The sequence below is a fragment of the Chaetomium tenue genome (genome assembly GCF_020726465.1).
Source record: "Chaetomium tenue strain MPI-SDFR-AT-0079 chromosome Unknown F5144scaffold_1, whole genome shotgun sequence".
Taxonomy (NCBI): domain Eukaryota; kingdom Fungi; phylum Ascomycota; class Sordariomycetes; order Sordariales; family Chaetomiaceae; genus Chaetomium; species Chaetomium tenue.
The window spans coordinates 4,430,996-4,454,596 of NW_027117329.1; the positions used below are offsets into that span (position 1 = coordinate 4,430,996).

General features: G+C 58.7%; 3 protein-coding genes across 3 annotated transcripts; all 3 read right to left on the bottom strand.

The window, feature by feature from the left end:
- Positions 1-15: 15 nt before the first annotated feature.
- F5144DRAFT_57829 (uncharacterized protein) lies at positions 16-6,939 on the bottom strand. The gene has a single exon (XM_066789258.1). The coding sequence runs from the start codon at positions 6,821-6,823 to the stop codon at positions 71-73; it is 6,753 nt and encodes a 2,250-aa protein (XP_066649014.1). The 5' UTR covers positions 6,824-6,939; the 3' UTR covers positions 16-70.
- F5144DRAFT_57802 (uncharacterized protein) lies at positions 6,833-19,277 on the bottom strand. The gene is made up of 4 exons (XM_066789244.1): positions 12,421-19,277; positions 7,237-12,366; positions 7,021-7,168; positions 6,833-6,933 (listed from the first exon to the last, which is right to left on the bottom strand). Exons 1-3 carry the CDS (start codon positions 18,959-18,961, stop codon positions 7,122-7,124), a joined length of 11,718 nt encoding a protein of 3,905 aa, XP_066649015.1. The 5' UTR covers positions 18,962-19,277; the 3' UTR covers positions 6,833-6,933; positions 7,021-7,121.
- A 2,324-nt stretch (positions 19,278-21,601) lies between these two features.
- Positions 21,602-23,070, bottom strand: F5144DRAFT_57965 (uncharacterized protein). The gene is made up of 3 exons (XM_066789334.1): positions 22,600-23,070; positions 22,193-22,529; positions 21,602-22,129 (listed from the first exon to the last, which is right to left on the bottom strand). Exons 1-3 carry the CDS (start codon positions 23,031-23,033, stop codon positions 21,836-21,838), a joined length of 1,065 nt encoding a protein of 354 aa, XP_066649016.1. The 5' UTR covers positions 23,034-23,070; the 3' UTR covers positions 21,602-21,835.
- Between the last annotated feature and the right edge of the window lie 531 nt (positions 23,071-23,601).

Genomic DNA, 23,601 nt, shown 5'->3' on the forward strand with positions numbered 1-23,601 from the left:
AGCCAATGCGGCCCTCGCCGTAGCCATCCTTGGACCAGTTAGTATCAAATATCGACATATTCCACTTTGGTTAAGAAGAGCGGGGAATTAAGAATAGAAAAAAAAAACATACAAAGACATCGGTCATGTCCTTGGCGCGGACCCGACCCTCATTCGCAACGGGCGTCGTGTTCTGTGCAGATCGGGAGGAGTTGGCTGGTAACGGTAATGGCGGTGATTGAAGATGGAGGGTTCCCAGTGCAGCCGTTGCACCCACACCTGCTGCGATCCCCCCAGCGGCAGCAGCAGCTGCTGCACTAGCCAGGTTCTGATTTGTTTCTTGCTCGCGGGTCTTGGCATCCAGACCCAGCTGGCCGAGTGAAGCGGACCTCAGGTCTCCACTGGTCCGCTTGTCCATTCGACGGAGCTGCAGCGGGGGGGTGCCGCCGCTCGAGGAGCGTAAAGTGCCTGGAGTGTCAGGCCGCAACGCAGCTGGTAGTTCCGGGGTGCGAAGGCGGGCGAGGCTGGTATTGGACGACATGCGGTGGGCGGTGGGGTTGGGGTTGGGGTCTGTGGGTCTTGGCAGGCGATGGGCGCTGTCTGAAGGGCTTTGCACTGGAGCACCCCCACCCCCAATGGCGCTGACATGCGGCGTGATTGCTGCGCTGGTGGACGCTGGGGCCCGCTTCTTGGTGACCTGCAGCTTCTCTGGCTCGGGGGTTTGAGGGGGCGGTGAAGGTTCGCACAGGCGTGGTGTCTCGGGCCCAATCGCCCCAACTGCACTAACAACCCCCCCGTGCCCACTTAGCGGTGACCGCCTGAACCGCCGCTCTGCATCCTCGTTTCGGTTTCGCGGTGTGTGCAATCCTAATCGCTCATCGGGAATTCTCGGCGACAGTGACCGATGGGTTTCTCGGACCGGTGGTGTCAGGCTTCCCCCCGAATCTCGGAGATGCACACCGCTGTCGCGTAGGGTATCGACATCATGGTCGTCTGGAATGGCTAGAGATCGGGAGAGATGGGGCGATCCGGACGAGAAGCCACTGTCGCGGTGGTGCAACTCTGGCGTCTTTGCAAAGTTTCGGCTGTGGTTGTGTGGGGTTGGCGATTCTAGCCGTTGGTCGTCTGCCGCCTCCTCGTCTGAGAGCTCCTCCTGCACTGGCGGTAGGCTGGAGTGGGACCGCATAAAATCCGATAAGTTGGAAAGAGCCGGCAGTCGGACCCGTTCGTTTGCTGCAGGCTCGGCTCCTTTCTTGTCGCTTCCCTCGGCTTCTTTGCTGGGTTCTCGAGTGTTGAATACCTCCTCATCCGCGATGTCGTCGGGGAAGGAAAAGGCTCGTTGCACCGCTGGTTCCGGTGACTCGGACCGTTCCAGTTGTTCTTTCTTCCCCCCCCTCTCCCCTTTTCCCTTTTTTGACGGTGCATCTCCTGCCGCGTAGGGGCCTCTGATTGACCTGGGGATGGTCTCGGAATCCATGCGGCCCAGACCGTGTGGGTTGTGAGACTCAACGCTTGTCTCATTTTCCATCGTCGGCCCCTGAAGGTCCAAGCCCTTGTCGTTTTGATGTTCGGGCTCATCCATCTCCATCGTCGCTGGTTCGAAGTTGCGCTTCTTGATCTCCTCAACCTCCTCCTTCTTCTCCTCGTGATCCACCTCCAACACCATCGGCTCTGCCTTGAATTCCCTCGTCTCCTCAGAGTCCACACCCCTCTCTGCCGAATTTTGATTGTCTGCAACCACACCCATTCTCTCCCGCTCCTCGTGACCACCCTTCTCACTCCCAATCTCATCCACCAACAATGACACCCCGCCCGTAAACGCGCCCGCCGCCGCGGCAAGCGCCACACCACCCACTAACTTGTCGTGATCATGCTCATGCTCACGCTCCTCCCCCTTCTCCTTGCCAAGCCCCTTGTCCTCAACAAGACAGACCTCCTCCGCATCGCGGGCCGTGACGACCGGCTCCGAGAGCTCGGCCGCCTCCGCCTCCAACTTCTCCGTCTTGGCCTTCTTCCGGTGCGCATCGTAGTCAAAAGGCGGTTCGTGATCGACGTGGCTGCTGTCCTGCGCGGGCGTCATGTCCACCCCGAGCTGCCGCGAGGCCTCGACTTGCGCGTCCAGCGAGAAAGGCGTCTGGAGACCGCTCAGCAGTTTCGGCGAGGGCGCATCTTCGGGGTAGGGTTCGGGCGGGTTGGGGATCAGGCCCAGGCCGATTGTTGTGGGTGCGAGGAAGGGTGATTCTCGGAGGGCTTCTGAGACCGCAGGGTGGATTTCGGGTTTCTCGTCAATTGGTGAGTGTGGTCTGCTGTCTTCGACCTTGTTGTTGCCGTTGGTTTCTTCCGAGCCCGTGAAAGGTGCAGTGCCGACCACCTCTGGATGCTTTTCGTCCCCAATTGGGTTCTCCTGCACGTCTTTGCTAGCCTCAGCCGCCGGTTTGTCTTCAACCTCGGGTGCGATTTCGCCCTTCTTGCTGCTCAGACCAAAGTCCTCGTCAGCGAGAGCAACACCCGCGGTAATGGCAGTGGCAAAGCCTGCAACGGGAAGGATGGCATCCGTCATTTTGCCTTTCTTTTTGTCCTTTTTAGACTTCTTGCCAGTGAAATGGACAACTTCCTCATCCTCTCCATCTTCCTCTGCTGTGCCTGCGGGAAGAATGTCCACAGCTTGGTGATCATTGATAGCTTGGACGCCAGTGGGCTCTTCCATCAACGCACGAGACGTTGGCGTTTCAAACTGAATGGATTCCGGAGCGGCGGGTGGCTCCTGGGCTTGGATAGGTTCCAGAACATCAGGTGTCGTCCCGAGTTGAATTGGCTCCGGGACCTCGCGGGTTTCTTGGAGATGGACATGTTCGAGAGCAGACGACTCCTCCATCTGCACCGGCTCCGGAACGGCAGGCGCCTCAACTTGGATATCTGCCGGCTCGTGTGCAATTTGTTTGCTACCCTTGCGTTTCTTGTCCTTTTTTGACTTTTTCGTTGGTGGTTCCCAGGTGTCTTCCTGCGCCTCTTGGCTGACTGCGGCGGGAGACTCGGCAACTGACTCAGCAACTGGCTCAGCAACCGGTCTATTGATAACCTCGACGACGGGTTCTGCGACGGACCCAGACCCAGGCTCGGGGGCAGCCTCGAAAACGCCTTCAGTGGCAGGCTCTGGGAGAGCTTCTGTGGAGAGTCCAATAGGATGCATTAGAGCACGTTCGGCAACAGTTTCGACAACGGGCTCGGTCGTAGTTTCTGCAGCAGGATCGATGGTAGGCTCCACCTTAGGTTCGAGGACGGCCTCGATCTCGGGTTCTGGGCCAGGCGCGGCGGTCTTGCCTTTTCCCTTCTTCTTCTTCTTGTCTTTCTTGCTCTTCTTGGGCGGGACGTCTAGGGCTTCTTCCGGTTGCGGTTGTAGTTCCGCTGCGAGATCGAGCTCCCTTGCCTGAGCACCCGTGGTTGCCAGACGGGCTTCTTGACTGGGCTCCTGCGAGACGGCATCTTGCTCGGTGGGATCGGTGGCAACTGGTACTTCGGGCTCAGTTTTCAACGGCTCAACAATGGCGGTGCTCTGTTCGGCTTCAGGAATACGTTCAGTGGCGGATTCTGATGTGGGCTCAGGCTCAGGAGCACCCCCCACTAGCGTAGACTCCAGCTCCCTTGGTTTGGCATCGATAAGTTCGGTGATGGCCTCTTGTGGTTGCCCCTGGGGCGCTTCCTGTTCGGCAACTGTTTCCTTCGGTTCCGGGTCCGCCGCAGACTCTTGGACAAGTTCGGAGACAGACTCCGGTTTCTCGGGAGTAGGTTCGGCCAGTGTCTCAGGGGTATCCTCGATAGCAGTAGTGGTTGGTTCATTTGATCCAGGTAAGTTGAGTGCATCGGGCTGGGAAACGGCAAGGGACTCGGGTTCAGGCTGAGGTTCCGGTTCCACCTCAGTGTTCTTCTTGTCCTTTCCCTTCTTGGTCGGGGTAGTCGGGGCATCGTCGATCTGAGTTTCCGGTTCCGTGACCCCCTCAACCGCAGGTGTTGTCTCTTCAAGCTCTCGTGAAATGGGCTCTTCCACGACAGTTGGCGTGCTCGTACTCGGATCCTCGATGTCGGTAGCTCTGGATCCCTTGCCCTTTTTCTTCTTCTTGGATTTCTTCGTTGGTGTCTCCAGGATTTGCTCAGGCTCGGGTTGTGCTTCCAGAATCGGCTCGGCTTCTTTGTCTGCTTCGGCCACGATGGGTACTGCCTCCTCCGCGATGACCGGTTCCGCCCCAGCTTCGAGGGAAACCTCAGCTTTCGGCTCCTGGGTGATTGGTGGCTCAGGAATTGAGACCGGCTCTTCTGGTGCGGGCGTCGGCTCCTCGGCAGGGAGCGCGGATTCCTCTGTAGGTACAGCCGCCTCCTCGGCTGGAATGACAGGTTCCTCGGTCAGTAGAGTGGGTTCTCCCGCGGCCGTGGTTGTCTCTGGCATAGGCATGGTGTCTTCCGCAAGCGGGGGCGCAGACACTTCGGGTTCTTGAGCGAGCTCTTCTGTGACAGCACTGATTTCGTCAACCACGGCTGATGCTTCAGTTCCGGGGGCTGGCTCATCAACGACTGGATTCTGTTCTTCTGAAATGGCAGTGGGAGTAGTCCGGGCCTCGGATTCAGGGTCAAGAATTTGCAAGCCCTTGCCTTTCCTCTTTTTCTTGTCCTTTTTGGCCTTCTTGGCTGACTGGGCGGAAGCTTCCTCCGGCTGGGGCTCAGGGGCGGGAGTTGGCTTGCCAGAAACAGAATCGCCTGGCACCTCGGGAGCGGGCTGAGTTGGCACTTCCGGAGCAGGCTCGCTTGGCACCTTAGGAGTAGGTTTATCGGGAACCTCAGGAACGGGAGAATTCGGTACATCCGGAACAGGAGCGCTCGGTACGTCTGGAATAGGAGAGCCTGGCTTTTCGGGGTCGCCAGAGGATTCATCGGCAGCGGGGACCGGCTCTTCGACCGCCAGCGCGCGGTCGTTAGCAACGGGGGGCTGTTCGGGAGGCGGGGGAGGAGTCATTGTTTCGGTTTCAGGTACATCCTCGACTATGGCCCCCTGTGGCACAACCGCCCGTAGTGGTTGCCTGTTTTCGGGAGGCTGCTGAATTTCCTCTTGCGGCTGTACGGGCGTCTCCTCAGCGGCGGGCTTTTCGACGACAGGCGCCTCAGCAACGGGCTCCTTACCGGCAGGCTCCTCAGGGGCGAGCATCTCTTCAACAGTGGCAGTTTTGGGTTCCTCTACCGGGTCAGGCATTGTTGAGATGGGCTCCGTATTCTCTTGAACGGGTTCCTCGATGGCCGATTCCTTGATGGTGGTAATTTCTGGCTGTGCGGCGTCCTGGGGAATTTCAACGGGAGGCTTGGGCGTTTCTTCGGTGGGTTTTGAATCAAACTCGGGAGCGGGTTCGCGAACCTGCTGTGCAACCTCAGCGGCAGGCTCAGGCGCCTCATGCACAGGTTGCTCAACTCTAGTTGGCAGAGGGGGGGCCAGCTCTTCAGCCTGGGGTTCAGCAACATCTGCCTGTGCATCCACGGGTTCCGTTTCCTGGACTGGTGTGACAACCAGCTCAGAGACCTCTGGCGCAGGTACCTCGACTTCAGTTGGCAGAGGGGTTGTGGGCTCTTCAACCGCTCTTGGTTCTTCAACAGCCGTTGGCCCCTCGAGAATTGTCGGCTCTTCGACTGGTGCTAGAGGTGCTGGTGCTGTCTCTTCAACCTGTAGTGCTGGTTCTTCGCCTTTTGTTGGCTCTTCGATCGTTGCCGGTTCCTCGAACATGACGTGATCCTCAAGGACAGGGGCAATGGGCTCGGAAGTAAGCTCAGCATCGTGCTTAGCAGCTCCCTTCTTCTTCTTACCAGCCACTTTCTTGAGCGAGTTAACATGAGGCTCCCCGCCCTCGTCATCAGCCAGGCTGCCGGCGCTGGTCTCGGAGGAGAAACCCAGAGAGGAGACGGTGTGGGAGGACTCGGAGACGATCGACTTGCGGCGCTGCAGAGACTGATTGTCGTCGCCCGATATGAGGGAGCGGGTATCGCCATCGCCGTACTCGGACGGCGGCTCGGTCTCCTCCACCACGGTGCTGAGCTGCTTGCGCTCTCTCGGGCGGCTCTCGTAGACGGGGACCCCGTAGGTGGGAACCGCGGCCGACTGTGCTTCCGGAGACTCTACGGGCCATGGTTCTGCCTCGGCCTTGGGCTTCTTCCTCTTCTTCTTGGACTTGTTGAGAAGGCTGTAGGGTGAGCGGTCCTCATCGGGCTGGAGAGGCATGTCCTGGGATATGGAGTCGGGTTCGGAATCGGAGTCGGAGGGAGTCGAGGGCCGCTCGCGCAGGCTGGTTGGTTGGGCCTCATCCGGTGGAGTGCCAATTGGAGATGCAGCTGGCGCTAGGTGTTCACGTTCGGGACCTATAACTATAGCCTCGTAAGTTGGGGGTTCGCAGAGTGCTCGGTGGGAGAGGATCTCACTCTCGGTCGATTGGGCCTCAATGTCCTTTCCCGTGGATGATTGGGTCTCATCGACGGCGACCCGATACACCGAAGGTTCTTGAACTCGCTCGGTGGACAATGCCGACTGTTGACCTTCGTGAATTGTATTGTTTTCCTGACCGTTATTTTTATTATCCCACGATTGAGATGCCGCGGACTCGAGGCCAGGCTCCCGGGTGACGACTGGTCCCTGTCCCTGCTGCAGGTGGTTGGCGGCTGGGGTGGCTGTTATTGGCCCAGACTCGGCGCTGGCTGCACCACTTGGCACTGGTTCAGTGGTGCTGTGGGCGGTGTGCAGTGGGGTTGCATCTCCAGAACCAAGTCCCAGATTGTCACCTTGTTCACCCGAAAGTGGCCCTGTCGGCTGCTGCATGTTTCCCAGTTCGGCCTCAGTATGATGCGGGAGGCTCTTTTTAGATTCATTGGAAGATGATGGATATGATGGAGATGATGGATATGATGATGAATCGTCAATTGGAGATTCTAAAACAAAATACAAACGTCAGCTCATGAAGTGACTGACTACCCGACTTTAGGTAGTCCGGTTTTCCCATCTCGACTTCGACTCACTCTCATCCAAAGTCTCCTCCTCCTCCCCCTCCGCCCTTGATTGTGATTCACCCGACACCAGGGTGTGCTGCTGATCCATGTCGGACATTCCGTGCGATGTCTCATTGTCCACCCGTTGTTCCGGGGACCGAGAAGGAGAGGCGGGTTCCTGCAGCGGCTCCACGTCAGAACCAGCTCCGGACACATCGCGGGCATCAAGCAAGGGGACAGTGACACCGACTTGAGTGCTGGGACTCTGGGACTCGGCTTGGGCAGGCCGCTCAACAACAGAGTCGCCGCTTTGCGGGGGAACCGTGGGGACATCGGAGATGGAGTCCTTCGAGTCCTGGGTCTTCTGGTTGTTGTCGTCCTCACCTCTCGCATTGGAGGATCCCAGATGCTCCTCAAGAGGCTCGGCAAAACTGACGCTCCGCCGTTTCTTCTTCTTGTCCTTACCCTTTGCGATTGTGGGTGCGTCATCCGCGTCCGGCGCTGGGAAGGGGCTGTCTTGTGGCGTATCGTCGTTGGCGTTGCTCGGTGCTGCTAGCGACTCCGGCTCCGGCTCGGGGGGACCATCCGTGACGGGGGCTGGCACCGCATCCTCAGACGTTGAAGGCTGCGCAGTAGTCTCAGGGGTCTCGGTCTCGACAGCCAACGATCCGCGCTTCTTCTTCTTCTTCTTGGACTTTTTGCTACCGGTGGCAGGTTCCTGGGCCACCTCAGGCTGCGTGCTGGCGTCTCCTTGCGGCGTCTGGGCATCTTCAACCGATGGTGACTGCGTGGCAGAGGGCGCCTCTGGCTGAAGTGAGTCCGGAGTGGGCGCGGCTTTTGGCTCCTCAACTGGTGCGGATATGTTTTGCTCAGCGGCAGCTTCGACCGGAGTCTCAGTTGCATCCTGGCTGGCCTGCTTCTTCTTTTTCTTCTTGCTCTTCTTGCTTGAAGGCGCTGGCTCGGGCTGGGGCTCAACTTGCGGCTCCTCGGCCGGAGCAGTCTCGACAACCGGCTCACTAGGGGCACTCTCGTCTTGAGCCGCGGGAGGTTCCGGCGCTGTCTCTGGGACGGCAGGTTCCGAAGCGGGCTCCACGGCGGGCACTTCCTCAGCCTCAACCACGGCCTGCTTCTTCTTCTTGCCCTTGGCCTTTTTCCCCTTTTTCGCAGCAGGCTCAGCCGGTGTTTCTTGATCAGCGCCCTCGTTGGTCACTGCGCCAGACTCGGTGGCCACAATGGGTCCCGGATTGGCCTGGGGTTCAGGGAGGGGATCTTCGTGGCTAGCCTCGGCAACAGCCGGCGGTGCTAGTTCCGGTGGAGGCACCGCATCCTGTGCCGGGTCCTGGGGAGCTGGTTCATCCCCCTTGGGCATGTCCTTCTGCTCCTGCTCCTCGCCCTTCTCTTCCATGGCATCGGCTGTTTCGACACCATCATCAGCGGCAACGGGACCTTCGACAGTTGGTTGCTGGGTGCCGTCCGATGATTCAAAACCTTGGGACTGGCCTGGCGACCGAAGTGCGGTTTTGTCAGGCTGCTCATCCTCTGTCACCCCGCGTATGTCGTCAGTGCTACCCACCACATCGCTCTCGAGGCGTGATGCTTCCGAAAGTGGCGTCGTTTCATCGACGGGACCGACTGTGGGGATTCCAGGGGCTGGGGTTTGCTCGTTGGGTGTCCAAACAGCGGTGTCTGCAGCAGCGTCCGCCGTGTCGGCCCCTGATTTGTCGCTGTCAGGGGGTTCATGCACTCCAGTCGCACGCCCCACATCGGGAATTTGGCTGCTAGATTCGCCTAAATTTGGTGGCGGGAGTGGGATCGACTCCAATGATTCGTCGTTGTGTTGTTGTTGTTGTTGTTCTGCATCCTGCATCGGAAGTGCATCACGAGATGCCTCTGGCTCCGGCTGAACTTGAGCTTCCCGCTTCTCGGGCTCCTGATGCTGTTTCTCCTGGATAGGGTACCCCCTCGCTCTGCCGAAAAGAGACCCGACATTGCCGGTGATAGAAGGAAGTATCGATAACGAAGATCCCCAGAGGCCCTTCTTTGTCTTAGTCGGCTCAGCTGGCGCGGCTTCAGCTTCCTGCAAGCTTCGGGTAACTCGCTCGCCTTGCTCGGGCTTGACACCTGCAGGTGCGGACGAAACGGGCTGTGGTCGAGGGCCCTGCTCAATCGCTGCATCTCCCGGGGTTTCCCGTACAACCGTGACCTCACCGCTGCTGGGCGGGACAGCGTCCGCCTCCAACAACTCGCGTGGCTCCACGTGCTGAGGTGCTGCAGAGTCTAGTCCGATCCCTTGCAGAGTTGCAGCCGAGTGAGACTCCGATGTGAGACCCGCGCTGTCGGGTTCGAGGGTACTTGCAGCTGACCGGGGGTCTTGTTGGGGCTCCGAGACGGAATCTCCCTTCTTGGCCTTTTTCTTTTTCTTGCTTTTCTTGCTGGGCGCAGGGGTGCTCTCGTGACCTTCGGGCATGTCGGTAGACCCAGCTGGATCTAGCGCGGACGTCTCGGCGGTGGTGAGCTGCGGCTGGTCGTTGGTGGTCGCATCAACCTGGGCGGCGGGTGCGGAAGCCAGGTCCCCGGGGTGAGATTCGCTGGCTTGACTCTGTTGTTGATTCTCAGCCTGGGATTCGATGCGGGAATCCTCCTTCTTGCTGCTCTTTTTCTTGCCCTTCTTGCGCGCGCTTGAAGTCCCCTCTAGTGTATGCGGCTCAGCCTCTTGCTTCTCCTCAACAGCAGCAGCGGCAGGTTGACCCGGGCTGATTTCGGTCCGTGTCTCTCCCGAGTCGCGGTTGTCCCTCACTTCGGGAAGAGGTTCAAGAGAAGGAGCCCTCGCAGTAGCCCACTCATCTGCCTGGTTTTGAAACTTCACGCCTCTCTTGCTCAGAAGATATGCGAGCGTGCCAGGTTTTGGCGGTGACTCCTCCGGTTTTCCAGACTCGGGCTGCGGCTCGTAGAAGGTCGAACCGGACAGGTAGGTTGGTGCTTCAGACGCTGCAACGGTAGAGGCGTCTTCATTAAACGAGTAGACACTCTCGGCCCTGTCGTAGCTCGGCGTTTGCAGTTTGTCGTATTCAAGGCGTTGCAGATCAGGCTGCGAGTCGTCATGGCGCATGTGAGCAACGAGAACGCCACTTGCCGCTGCCGCACCTGCGGCAGTTGCTGTAGCACCGAGCAGATTGGATTTTCCTTTCTCCGTGGGCTCCCAAATCTCCCGTTTGTCGAAGCCGCGGGTCGCCGGGGGGCTCGGTATCCGTTTATGGAACCCAGAGTTCTTGAGCTCCTCGTATGTTGAAGCAGGCTGGTAAACCCGACCAGAACGAGGTTCTGCTGAAGGCCTCTCGGCAAAGTCCCGTTCTTGAATCGTGGACTCTTGGCTAAAACTCGGCTGAACCTTCTTAGCGACGGGTGTCTGTTCGCCTTCAGGAACTGAAACCGTTGAGGACTCGGGAAGCACGGCCGGTAATGTCGGGAGCTGAGTAGGAGTGCTGGGGCGGCTTTCGGGGAGTGCGGGCAAAGCCGTCACGTCTTGTTCAGGGCTCCGGTCCTGCGCAATGTCTTCGACGACAAGCGGGGGACTGACAACCCCAACCAACTCCGTGTCTCTCTGAACGGGGGAGTCCGGGCGACTTTCTGGTAGCGCGGGCAAAGCCGTCAGGTCTTGTTCAGAGCTGTGCTCCCTAGCAATGTCTTCACCAACAGGCTGTGCCTTCACAACCTCGATCAACTCTGAGTCTCTCCGCACTGGGGAGTCGGGGCGACTTTCAGGCAGAGGCGGTAGCTCGTCTGAAGTTGGCTCCAGGTCTTGGTTTTGCGTGGAGATAGTCTCAATGGTAGGCTGGAAGTCGACGACTTCAACCGGAGCGATGTCGGCTACAACAGGTGAGTCAGGCCGGCTTTCCGGGAGTGCAGGCAACTCCTCCAAGTCTTCAATTGGACGCCGGCCCTGCGCTAGTGTAGTGTCCTCAGCGACAACCTCAGCGGGATGAAGCGAGGCGGAAGGCTCAGTGGTGGGAGCAACTGGGGGCTCTGCCGCAGCGGGCGAACTAGGACGGCTCTCCGGAAGTGAAGGCAGCTTCTCCAGGTCCTCTACAGAGCTCCACTCCTGCGCTGGTGTTGCGTCCCTAGCGATAACCTCAGCGGGAAGAAGCGAGGTGGGAGGCTCGACGGCGGGGGCAGGTGCGAGCTCTATTTCGACAGGCGAACTAGGGCGGCTGTCCGGAAGTGCAGGCAGCTTTTTCAGGTCTTCAATCGACCTCCACCCCTGCGCTAGTGTTGTTTCTTCAGAAATAACCTCAGCCGGAAGAAGCGTAGTGGAAGGCTCAGCGGCGGGAGCAGGCGTCATCTCCATTTCAGCGGGCGAACTAGGGCGGCTGTCCGGAAGTGCAGGCAGCTTTTCCAAGTCTTTGACAGCACTCCACTCCTGCGCTGGTGTTGTTTCTTCAGCGATAACCCCAGCGGGGAGAATCGAGGTGGAAGGCTCAGCGGCGGGAGCAGGCGTTATCTCCATTTCAGCGGGCGAACTAGGGCGACTATCAGGAAGTGCCGGTAAATCCTCAAACTCCAGTTCGCGACTCGAAGGTTGCGCAGTAAACTCTTCCGCCTGCTCAGTCAGAGACGGCAGGGGCGCGGCAACGGGAGCGAGAACTTCCACGAAGGGCGAGTCAGGGCGGCTTTTGGGCAGAGGGGGTAGGACCTCTGGTTCCTGGATGAGATCAAGTCCGCGGGAAACAGAAGCGTGCTCAATTTGCTCGGGTGCCGGAATAGAAGGGGCGGAAGATTCCACGGGCTCAGACGGAGCGGCCAGTTCCTCAACAGGGGAAAGCGGTTGGCTCTCTGGAAGAGGTGGGAGAAAGTTCATCCTGTCGTCTACTGGCAACGAGGTGGGAGCAGGCAACTCCCGAACAGGCGAAAGTGGCCGGCTCTCAGGAAGAGGTGGGAGCGACTCTAGCTTATCACCGGCCGCCAGGACGGGAGTATGAACTATTTCCAATGGAGCAGGCGAAACTGGCCGGCTTTCAGGGAGAGCCGGGAGCAACTCCAGCCCGTCGTCGACCGGCAAATCTGTGGGAGCTTGAGCCACTGTCGATAAAACAGGCGAGGCCGGTTGAGTTTCGGGGAGGGGAGGTAATTCCTTCAGTTCATGGTCAAACGCTGGTTCTTGTACCGGAGCGGGAAGTGCAGCGCCGAGTTCATCCTGGGAGACCGGGCCTGTCAACAGTTCAGGCGCCGGGGGCGAAGCCAGGGCTTCATGAACAGGAGAACCGGGGACGGTTTGCGGGAGAGGCGGCAGCTGGTCTAATTCGACATCCGTAGCCCGAGAGATCAACGCGGGCGTGGATGGCGGCAATACTGGCGACGAAATCGAGCGTTCAGAGTGAGCTGAGCGTTGTGTTAGCTTAATACCAAGACGGAGCAAATGCAACGAGAACCTACCCAATACAGGGGATTCGGGACGACTTTCAGGCAATGCTGGTAGGTTCTCCAGATTCTTGGCCGGGAAAGGAGTTGTAGCCGCAGGGGACAGCGGTGCCAAAAGTGGTGAGTCCGGGCGGCTCTCGGGCAGTGAGGGGAGCTGCTCTGCCGCGATGCCAGAAGGTAGCGATCGATTGGGGGAAGGTAGCACATCTAAGGTAGGCGAAGAAGGACGGCTTTCAGGAAGGGCAGGGAGCTGCGGGCTGAGAACAGAAGATAGCTCCTCTAGAGCAGGCGACTCCGGGCGGCTTTCAGGAAGAGCCGGCAATTGTTCTGGCTCGAAGCTAGCAAACATCGGCAAGCTAGGAGTGACAGGTAGCGTTTTTAGTGCTGGCGAGTCTGGCCGGCTCTCAGGCAAAGCCGGCAACTGCTCTGGCTCGAAGCGAGCAAACAACGGCAGGCCAGAAGCGGCAGGCAGCGTCTCTAGTATAGGCGAGTCCGGACGACTCTCAGGAAGCGGAGGGAGCTCCCTTGACTCGGAGCCAGCAAGCAACAGCGGGCTGGGGGCAGAAGGCCGTACCTCCAGAGCAGGCGAGCCCGGCCGGCTCTCAGGCAAAGCAGGCAACTGCACTTGGTCGAAGCCAGCAACTAGCATCGGGCTAGGAGTAGCAGGTAGCGCCTCTAGAGGAGGCGACTCTGGGCGGCTCTCAGGAAGTGGAGGCAGCACCTCTGGCTCAGCAAACAGCAGCGGGCTAGGAGCCGAACGTGGAACCTCTAGAACAGGCGAGGATGGGCGACTCTCAGGCAGGGCCGGCAACTGCTCCAAGTCCTCAGCGAAAGGCAACTGCGCAGGAGCCGGAAGCGACGCCGCCAACGGAGGCGAGGCTGGCAGACTGTCAGGAAGAGCAGGCAAACCCCTCGAGTCCTCAAAGACAGGTTGAAGCTCGGCAGCAACAACCGGGAGCGACGGTGCCAGGGCAGGGGATTCAACAGGGCTCTCCGGCAGCGGTGGCAACGCGTCCAGATCCCCCACAACCTGCCACTCACCCAGAGCGTCATAGGCAGCCTCATCCGACTTTTCCGTCAGGGCATCGAAGCCGCGCGAAGGAGGACGAGAAGCGGGGGCGGCTCTCGGCGTCGTCTCGCCCGACCCCAGCGGCTCGCCAAACTTGACCTCGCCAGCACCAACATCAAGCCCCCTGCTCGACGTGTCAATCTGCAGGGCCTCCAACAGGCCCACGGAAGCTCCCATCCCCGCGGCGACCCTGAGCCCGACGCTCAGGTAATCCAGGTCGTCCTCGCGCCCCTCAAACTCTGGCCCGGGCGACTCCCGCGAGGGGGGTTCGCTAGGTGGCAGGGCGGGGTACTCGTCCTGCTGCTTCGTATCGGCGGCAGGACCGTGGGCGCTCGAGCTCGCGGTCTTCTCAAGCAGGTAAAGCGGCTTGAAGTCTCGCGAGCTATCCCACGACATCGGCCGCGCAGAGCGGTTCCTTTTGGGCGAGATATTACTCGTCTCGAAGTGGGTGGTTGCGACGGGTGAGTGTATGGGTGAGAAGCGGAAGGCCGGGGAGGAAGGAACCGAGCCGCGGCCCATGCGGAACTGCACTGGCACTGCAGTACGGCTCGGTGTCTTGGGTGGTTCAACCGCGCTACGCCGGCGGGTATGCGTGTGGCCAACGGTGCCGCGGCGTGGGCGAGTTTGTTGAGGAGACGGTGTGTCTTCCTCACTGTCGGGAAGGGAAGGGAAGAAATAATCTTCTTTGTTTAGGTGATCAAAGCTGGGCGAACCAGGCTTGCTAGGAGGGAGGGGTAGGAGATCACCAAACTGGGGGTCAATGGCGGGTTTGATTTCCCGCTGGACGATCTCTGGATCGATGGTCTGCGAGCTGTAGCTGATGCTGCGCTCGCGACGAACCGGCCCCTGCTCCTTCTCCTCCTCGACAAGGTCCTGGGCGGCATTAGGACGGGAAAGCTGAGCTGCGATAGCAACAACGGCTCCCGCCAGGCCGGCACCTGCGCCAAAGGTGCCGGCATTACCTAAAAAAGAATCCTTCTCGTCGCCGTTCTGTGTTATTGAGCGCTCGTGGTGTTCGCCGCTCCCGTTTGTGGGGAGCGAGATGACGGATGTCGTGTCATGATGGCCGCCGTTGAGCTTGCCACTCGGATCGGACACGACCGAGCTCGCCTCGCGGTCGATCCATTGAAAAGATTCCCCGGGTCGATCAGGCGGTTCGTCTTGCTCCGGTATATCATAGGAATCTTTAGTGCTCTTGCGGCGGTTCCTTTTGCTCTTCTTGCTGCTCGAGCTTCCAAAAGACACTTCAGACGAAGGAGCGGAGTACACTGTGGTGTCGTAAGAGCTGTCCCGCTTCGATTTCGGGGACTTTGTGGAGCTCTTGACTGACCACTCATCATCCGCATCGAGCACCGAAGGTTCCCTGCTGAGTTCGACATCTTCGGGTTTGGGCGCGGCTTCAGCATTTCCACCGACAACCTTTCTCTCGACACCACGGTTGACAGAATCAAAGCCGCGGTCGGTGACGGTTTCAGAAGATGGGGCCGTGTAAGTGAGTTCATTTAAACCGGGGGGCGAATCTCGTTTTCGGTAGGTGGGATCATTAACTACCATGTCCGGATTGAACCCAGTGCTTTGCAGGCCCACAGCGACGGTGGCGGCAAAGTCGATGTCATCTCCATAAGAACCCGCCGTCTGAGGCGCCTGTGGACTGGCGGGTTTCGGACCGACCTGGGGAGGGTCATCGTCGAATTCGTAGGGAACTCGCGACCAACGAGGGGGCGTGGATGGTGCCTGCGAGACGCTCCGGGTTGGCGAGGGTTGCGATTCCGGCGCTGCTTCAGTTGATACCGGCTCCGGCTCTTGCGTAACGCCTCGGGGTGCTTCCGCGACAGTTTCAATCGTCGGCTGAACCTCCGGAACAGGCACCGGCTCGGGTTTAGGCTCCGGCACGGGTTCCACATCCCGCGGTTTGTCTTTGTCCGCTTCAACAACCCCAGCAGCCTTCTCGATTTGGCCCAATCCCTGGCCCTTCGTCTTGCCCGCGGCACCGACAACAGCAGCCGCAATGAGGCTTCCCCAGGCGCTCTTCTTCTTACCACCAAACCTGAGTTTGAAGGCAGGGCGTTCCTGAGACGACTCGCGGCTTTCCTTCTCCACAACACGGCCGGTATCATAATCATCGGGAACTTCAACCGTCTGGCCGCGGTAGTTGGTGATCGTCTTGGGCTTGCGGTCTTCCTTCTTCTTCTCGTCTTCAGACGTCGCATCATCAGCAGCTTGAACGGCTGCCTGCCTGGCTTTCATTTTCTCCAGGGAGGGCGACGTCCTCGGCGTGGGGAGAACAAGGTTGAGCATAGGCCGCTCGCGCTCACACGACGGGTCCCTGGACTTGAAGATTGGCATCATCACGGGGCCCAGGCCGGACGCGCTCGCGGGAGGGGGATGAAACCTGGAAACGTCGTGCGGCATGATAACATTGTCGATGCGTACGTCGGCGTTGGGGCCATCGAACTTGCTCTTGGTGGGGGGGCGTTTCATCTCGGGCGGAGTCACGATGCGCCCGACGGGGTCCTCGTTGTCTTCGTACTTGTCCACGACCGACCGCGACGGGGAAGGCGTGCGAGAGCGAATCTCCTCCTCGGCAATCCTCTCGGCCATCTTCTTCTCGCGGTAGTGCCGGTTGGCCTCGTCCTGCACGACGTCTCTAACAGGTTCCGGATCTCTGCCTCGGGGAGGTTCACGCGAACGGGACCGGGCACGGTCTTCGCCAGGCACTGGAATGGCAGCCGGGGTCTCGCTGTCCCCGGCTGGAGTGGTGGCGCCGTTTGTTTCACCGGAGGCCTGGGCCTCTCGCACCTCTCGCTCGAAAGAGCAGCGCCGGCTCAGCCGCTCCTCGCGTTCGCCAAGTCGACTAGGCGCTTCACGGGCCCAATCCGGCTCGCGTTCGACGGTGTGGATAACGGGAGTGATGGAACGCTTTGGGCTCCCCGGCGCCGGAGTGGGAAAGGCATCAGTCGCAACCTGATATTGGAAGGGATCGACCGTGTCGTTCTTGCTGCTCGAGGGGCCGGGTTCAGAACGCTCCTCTACAAGAGGCTGCTTGCCCGCGTCTAGTTCCGCAAGCCGCTTCTTCTCGAGCTCGATTTGGCGCTGAACTTCCTCAATCATGCGACGAGTCTCTTCGCGTTTAGCACGCCTCTCCTCGCGGGTAGGCTTTCGCGCCCCAGGTTCCAACCCCCCTTGCTTCTTCTCGGAGGGGGGCGGGGCCTCTTTGCTGGCCGAGAGACTGCTTCCACGGTCATCAACGACCGTGACGGCATCCTTGCCCTTCGAGCGGCGGCGTTCCTCGCGCTCTCGACTGCGCTCCTCCATGTGCTCGCGCGTCTCAACCTTGCGCTTCTCTTCACGATCGCGCTTCTTCTCGGCGTCCCTCAACATGCGGTCATGCTCCGATCGCGTGCGCTCGTCGTTGCTCCGACGCTCCTCCTTGTAGCGGAGTTCGCGCTCCTCGCGCACGCGACGTTCATACTTGTCGGCAATTTCCGGGTCATCGCGAAGGCGGCGGGCGTCCACCTCCTCCTGGCGGTGGCGCTCCTCCTTCTCGCGGTACTCGCGGGCTTCGCGGTGACGCTCCGCTTCGCGCTCGTAGCGAAGACGGTCTTCGCGCACACGGGCTTCTTTCTCGCGAAGCTCGTCGAGCTCACGCTGCTTCTTAGCGTCTGAGATGGCGGCAGAAGAAGGGGCCCCGCTAAAAGCACTCTCTACAGCGCTTCTCATGTCGGGGGCCGCCGGGTGGGCGTGGCGGTCATCAAAGTAACCCCTGTCATCTCGTTTATCATCGCGCCTCTTCTCCCGCCTGTCCTCCGCGATGCCAGCCAGTACCGCACCTGCAGCAGCGCCGATGACAGCGGGCAGCGCACCAGAGGCGACAGAATCCACAGCGCTCCTCCTGTCGGAGTCGCGACTCTTCCTAGACCGACGCTCGCGCGGGCTCCCCTGCTGGGTCTGCTGGTCCTTCTCGACGGCAGCGCGCTGGTCCTCCAACACGCGGGGCGACACGGGAACTCTCGGCTTCGGCGCCTGGATCGGTACAGACGACTCGGGGCGGCTGGAATACAGCACGCTGTCCCTGTCAGTGTCTCTGTCTCTGTCCCGACGCGTCGGCGTAGATGGAGCTGCCGCCCCGGCAAGCGGAACAGGCGCGCCCGAGGCGCTCGGAGCTGCTTCGAAGCGGGAGGGGTTAGTGGTCGGGACCGGGTAAACGTTCCGCATTGGTCCAGCCTCGATCGATGCACTATGTGGTGGGGGGATCGGGTCATGCTGTGGCAGTTGTGATTCCGTCGGCCCCGGAGGGTGCTGTGGGTACTCGCCAGGGCGGAAGCCGCAAGGTGTGTTGATGAAGCCACGGAGGGAGTTGATAGGGCCGAACCTGGCTGGGTCCACCGCGGAACTCTTGCGGCGAGGAGAGTAGATAGATTCAGGCGGCACCTGAGAGATGACGGTCGGGGCAATGCTCTGGATTTGCGGTGGGGGGGCGATGGGCAAGCTAGGGTCCGAGAACTTTGGCATGGGGCCATAAGCCAGGGCAGAGTCAGCGTCGCTCGTCGAATCAGAATCGGAGTCCGAGGCGGATTCCCAGTCGGTATCAGAGTCGTCGTCGCGGCGGCTAGGTTTGGAGGAGCCCATGCCTCTGGCGGGCTGCCCCTGAGGCCCGTGGCGCTGGAACTCGGACACAGCCGCGACGGCTGCTCCTATGCGGGAAGGGCGCTTTCTGCCAACCCGTTCGAGGTCTCGGTCGTTTTTGGCTCGGGCAAGGTCCGAAAGCCTACGTCCTAGAGCGAGAATCTCCTCGTCAGTCTGGGCCCTGTTCAGTGCAGGCCGTCCATCGGGCCCGAACAACGGATCCTCCTGCGAGGGGTGGTGAGACGGGACGCCGGGGGCGGGATGGTAGGTTGGCTGGGTATGCTGCGCATGTGGTGGTGGGTATTGCGCGTTCTGAGGGTATTGCGGGGGGTATTGTTGAGAGTATTGCTGGGGGTGCTGTTGGGGATATTGCTGGGGGTATTGCTGAGGGTATTGCTGGGGATGCTGCTGAACCAGTTGCTGGGGATGATACGAAGGGTGTTGGTGGTGCTGATGGGGCTGCTGGTATGCTTCCTGCTGCCTCTCAAAGGAGGACCTGGACATATAACCTGCGCCATAGGCCAAATCGCTGTCGAAAGAGGACGAGGAGGAGTTCTTCTTGCGGAATGAGCGACGCTTCTTGACCTTCTTGACCGACGAGGAGGCGAAGAAGGAGCGGATGCCGAAACGACTTTTTCGCGAGATGTTCATCAACGAGGACGAGGTCGACGACGACGACGAGCTCGAATCGGCACGGGCCCGTCCCTGGGAGTGGGAGTGGGACACTATCGGGGCGGATTCGGCGACGGGAGCCGAGACGGCGGCGGCAGCGGCGGCGGCGGCGAGCTGCTCTCTGGAATGCCGGCGCTCGGCGCGCCGCCGCCGGGTGCTCTCCGGGCTCCGTCGACGGGGCTCTCGCATCGTGCTTGACCGCTCAAAAACAGCTGAACAGTTCTTTCACGGCGCATTCATTGATGTTCGGGTGTGTTTTCGTTTATTTACGCGATATTCGATCAGGTCTCAATCGGGTCGAGATACGCTTCCGTCGGCGTCGCGATGGCCGTGTGGTGGAAGGGCCGTAATTTCGTCTGACGAGCAGCAGTGTTTGTTGTTTAGTTTACAAGGGTCTCTTCAGGAGGCTGGGATTCAACCGCGGTGCCACTGGCTTGCCGGTGGGGCTCGAGAGCTCCCCTCATGGATATTGGGTTGGCAAGCTGGCAAGGTTGGTCCACCGAGCGCCTCAGCCTGCCAAGCTCGACCAAGTTCCCTAGAGCATCAACATGGGTCTTCCATCCACATCCCAGGGTCGTGCAAGGGTACCAACGATGGGCAGCGACGACCCACCACGGTGCCACCCCGTCTTGCCCGTCTAGCCGTCCATCTGAACTGCGAACAGCAGCAACAAGAGCAGGCAAGCGCTGCTGACCAGCGAACAGCCCCCACCCATCCCGGGGCCCGAACCCGATGGCCTCTTTCCAGTTTCCTCAGCTGGGATGAAAACTGCAAGTCGCATGCAACAAGCCGATGCTGGACAACGATTGGATGAACTCGGAGGGGCATCGGCCTGCCGACAGGGTTTACCTGTCCAGAGCTTCAATCAGCGTGCTCCAACAAGATTGATACCCTCCCGTGCCTCCTTCGCTCCCAACACGGTCAAATCATGGGACGCTGCAGTCTCGACTTGCAGGTTTGGCGTGCACAACCAGAAAACTCACCGCTCGGCCATTTTCCGCACCCATCATGCGCAACTTATCGTTGCAGCCCCATTGCATGGACCAAGTGGGACGGCAAGCACACGCAACTAGCTTCCATCTCTCCACGTGTCATTCGGCGACAAGACTTGAACTCGATCTTCTTTCTTCTTCAAAAAATCGGGTCTCACGACATCCACCACTACGATCGCCTTGTCATTTCCTGACGTTGCATCGAGGCCATTGGACAATGTTCCGCATATTTCGGTCGCCCGCATGACATGAGCCGACAAGGCTGGCTTGCTCACTCGCCGTCGGCTCTGTTGCCTCCAAGCTAAGCCATGCAGCCGTCCCGATTCAGTTTCAATTTTCTCCGTGGTTCAGCCGTCGAGGGAGATGACAAGACAGACTTCGTACAAGCCTTTCCATGCTCGAGCCAGGCCATCATGACCAGATCTCACCTCACGCGCCGTACTTCGTATATCTAAACATCCTAAGAGCCTATCCGAAATGAACGTCTGTCGGTAGAAGGTGAAGACTATACCACCTTACCTAGGTACCTTACCCACACCAGTCAAGGCTCCTAGGACAATGAGTGTACCTTGCATACAAATCATGCCATGTTCATTATCCGCCGCCTGCTCTATATCCCTCTCTTGGTACCCAAAGGCCATTCAAGAGCATAGCCACTAATCCCTTACTCATTCCTACTTCTTATCAAACTTATTACATGTATTTGAACCTGCGGTGATGAACGTAAATCACTGGGAATAGAACGTCTTCAAATATTTAAGAATCTGAAAGGCAAAGCCAGGTCTTACTTGGCCAACATCAACGACCCAGAGTCATAAAATGTTGGTTGTAACGACTGCTTGATTCCCGTCAGTGAGGTCTATGTCTATTTCTCATCCCTTTGCCGACCTGACTTCGCAGACTGGGGAATTCTCACTCGACGTTTTCTTTCAACTTCATCCTTTCAACAGCAACCGCCTTATAAGATGGTTGACTATAACAAGTTGGTATGTTTTTCCTTGGTACCTATGACTTATGCTGGAAAGATAGCCCATTTCACTATTAGATGTGAACTCGTCAAGATGCCTTGGAGCTTCACGTCGGCTCGGATATCAAGGTCCACCTACCTAAACATCGATTCATACGGGCGATAGAAAACCGGATTACACAGAAAGCAGGAACAGAGAAGCGGCAAACTCAAACACCCAAGTATGAGTATGACATCAATGATGCTCTCATTCAACGTCTTGCTCCATCCAGAACAGCTAAACCCAACTGGCATTGAATTCCAGGCCATCATGGAGTTGACACCAGCCAACCTCAAAAGAGATGGCCCCCGACCGCGGCTAGAAAATGTGTTTGATTCGCCGCCTTTTCCAGCGTATTCAAAGATGCTTGCGAGTCTTTTGGACAAGGTCAACAAAACTGTGGGTGAGAGAGTGGTATTTGGTTGGTATTCTTATATATCATGTCACTGTCCAGGGTGGGTCACCGTTCAAGTTGCTTTCCCGGCCATATGTTCATATGTCCCTTGTCGCCTGAGACACGTTACCTGGGGAATATTGCTCGCTCTGAGCGAATTTTGTTCCTACTCGTGCCCCCCCTCCCCCCAACTTGAACTGTAGTCCACTTGCAGCACAGGCACCCTGTCCGACCATTCCAAGGTTCGGCCGGCGTAGACAACAAGCGCTTTATTGCTTGGCTCCCACGTGTTTTCAGCGGCAAGAAGGTGGAGCTCAACAGCATGGATATATGCCGATAGTCTTCCGTTCTTCCCCGCATTGTATGTATATGGTCTGTCTGACCAGGCGCCTCGCCTCAGACACTGGCAGGGCGAAAACTCGGTGTCCCAGCCAAGCGGCTGGTTCTCATGGAATATCCATACATACCCAACACGAGACGTGGTTGTCCTGGCCTATAACAGTCAACTATCTTAGTTAGGCAGGTAACCTTTCGTGCTGCCGACCTTCCTGGAGTGGCAGGTCGATGACAACCCAAGTAATTGAAGGCCAAGATCAGATGGTCACGGTCACCCTTCGTCTTGGGGATTGTTCCGCCAAAGCCATGCTCCATCATTCCTCCGTCGTCTGATTTATGCCTTTTTGTAGTTACACGGGGGCGCCAGGGGTCCGTCATTACCACTTGCGTTCGCTTTTGGCTCCTTACGAGTACCAGGATAGCCGTCCGGAAGTATGACGGCAAGCAACCGGGAATAGAGCTTCTTATATGGCTTGAATGGTACGGTGTTATGTCGGATCGAGACGGATACCGGTGCCGGGGGTATGAAGGAGGGGTCGTCGAGCCCGTCGAGAAAGTCGGAGGGGATATCGGCGGTGAAAACATGTGCATGTTCCTGGTCTTTGAAATCCGTCCAAATAACGTGGGCCTGTGAGACATCAGACGGCGAATTCGCGCAAATCTGGGGGCCACATGGCTATACAAGACGCACCCGATACTTGGGTCTGTTCGTTTTTCCTTTGTTTTGCGCTGCGGCAAGCCGCTGCCCCTGCGCCACAGCGACCAGCATCGCGAGAATACAAGGGTCATGCATTGGCTTTGTCGGGGTGATAGCTTTCCACCGGAGCAACTCTAAGTGACGCACGGGAGAGTTATCACGCTCCTCGGCGTTGCAGAACCCCTTGGCGCGGCGATCATCAATGAGTCGAGATTCAGCCCAGGCGGCGATAGGTGGCGCACAGCTGTCTTCCGATTCTGGTCGGAGGGAAAAGCCGACACACGGCAAGCGGCCGACCGAGAGCCGGCGGTAATAAAAATTGAACCCATCCCTATCAAAGCTCGAACGACGAGTCAGTAACTATGCCGGGGTTAAAGAGCTAGGAGGGGTGGGTAACAAACCGGATTGAAATCAACGGGCCGCTCTCATTCTCAAGAAGCGACACTATATCGTGCATTCGAAATCCAAGACCGAACGCCGTTGCCAAGCGACGGGCTCGACCCGCGGCCTTTCGTTCGTTGGATGGGGGGTAGAAGCGCGCACGATTGAGGACGGCTCGGGAGGGCAGCTCAAACGAGCAATTCAGCAGCTCGAGATGGCGACTTGTCCATTTGACTGGATGCAACAAAAGGCGCTCTCGGGGATGGAGACAGAGGATCCTGTGCAGTGATAGCGCTTGAGGCAAGTCTAACTCGGAGGGTGAGTTGGGGGGTGATGCCGGGTGTGATGCCGGGGTTTCGGGAGTTAATGTGAGAGCTGATGCGATATTTGATGTAGGGGGTGATCGGGAGGATGGCGGGGAAGGCGATGATGGTATTGATTCCATGGGTGTCATGGCCGCGCGGGGCGCGCACTTCTCCGAGGTAATTCGCTGTTTTGGTAAAATCGATTGAGGACGACGAAGAGCGAGTTGCCCGTACCTCACGCGTGATCACGTATCTCTCTGGCGGCACTTGCATTGGCTTGTAAGATATGGCCCTGGCCAGCCCAAGATTGGCTGAACAGCTAGGCCCTATTGCGATTGAACTACCTAGGTAGGTAGTGAATAGGTACTTAGGTACCTAGTTCTCGCCGCCGTTCTCTGTCCTGGAGACATTCAATGACACTCTTCTAGGACTATCTACCTAGGTAAGGTATCTAGGTACTTAGGTGGGCAACTATATGTAGACACCTCTCATGTTTGGCTACGTGGAGCGACCAGCCATCATTCACTCAAATCTGTGCTGTACCGAGTGAATAATACAGTCTCGAGGAGTCCCGCCACTGTTCAGGTCACTGTTCAGGTCATTTGTTCAGATTGCCTCCGCGCGCGGGCCCAAGGTCTGCTAGCCTTAACAGATGCTCAATGGAGTAGTGAGAAGCTATATAAACTGCCCTCGGAGCTCTCAATCCCGAAACCCCGA

Excerpts from the sequence above, each read along its gene's own strand:
- F5144DRAFT_57829 (XM_066789258.1), bottom strand. The coding sequence starts at position 6,823 with ATGCAGCAGCCGACAGGGCCACTTTCGGGTGAACAAGGTGACAATCTG.
- F5144DRAFT_57802 (XM_066789244.1), bottom strand. The coding sequence starts at position 18,961 with ATGCGAGAGCCCCGTCGACGGAGCCCGGAGAGCACCCGGCGGCGGCGC. Across the intron at positions 12,367-12,420 it reads TCCCGAATCCCCTGTATTGG|CTCACTCTGAACGCTCGATT; the intron begins GTAGGTTCTCGT and ends CACAACGCTCAG. Across the intron at positions 7,169-7,236 it reads GAGTCCCAGCACTCAAGTCG|GAACCCGCCTCTCCTTCTCG; the intron begins GTGTCACTGTCC and ends GAGCCGCTGCAG.
- F5144DRAFT_57965 (XM_066789334.1), bottom strand. The coding sequence starts at position 23,033 with ATGACACCCATGGAATCAATACCATCATCGCCTTCCCCGCCATCCTCC. Across the intron at positions 22,530-22,599 it reads GGCCCGTTGATTTCAATCCG|GGATGGGTTCAATTTTTATT; the intron begins GTTTGTTACCCA and ends GAGCTTTGATAG. Across the intron at positions 22,130-22,192 it reads CGAACAGACCCAAGTATCGG|GCCCACGTTATTTGGACGGA; the intron begins GTGCGTCTTGTA and ends GATGTCTCACAG.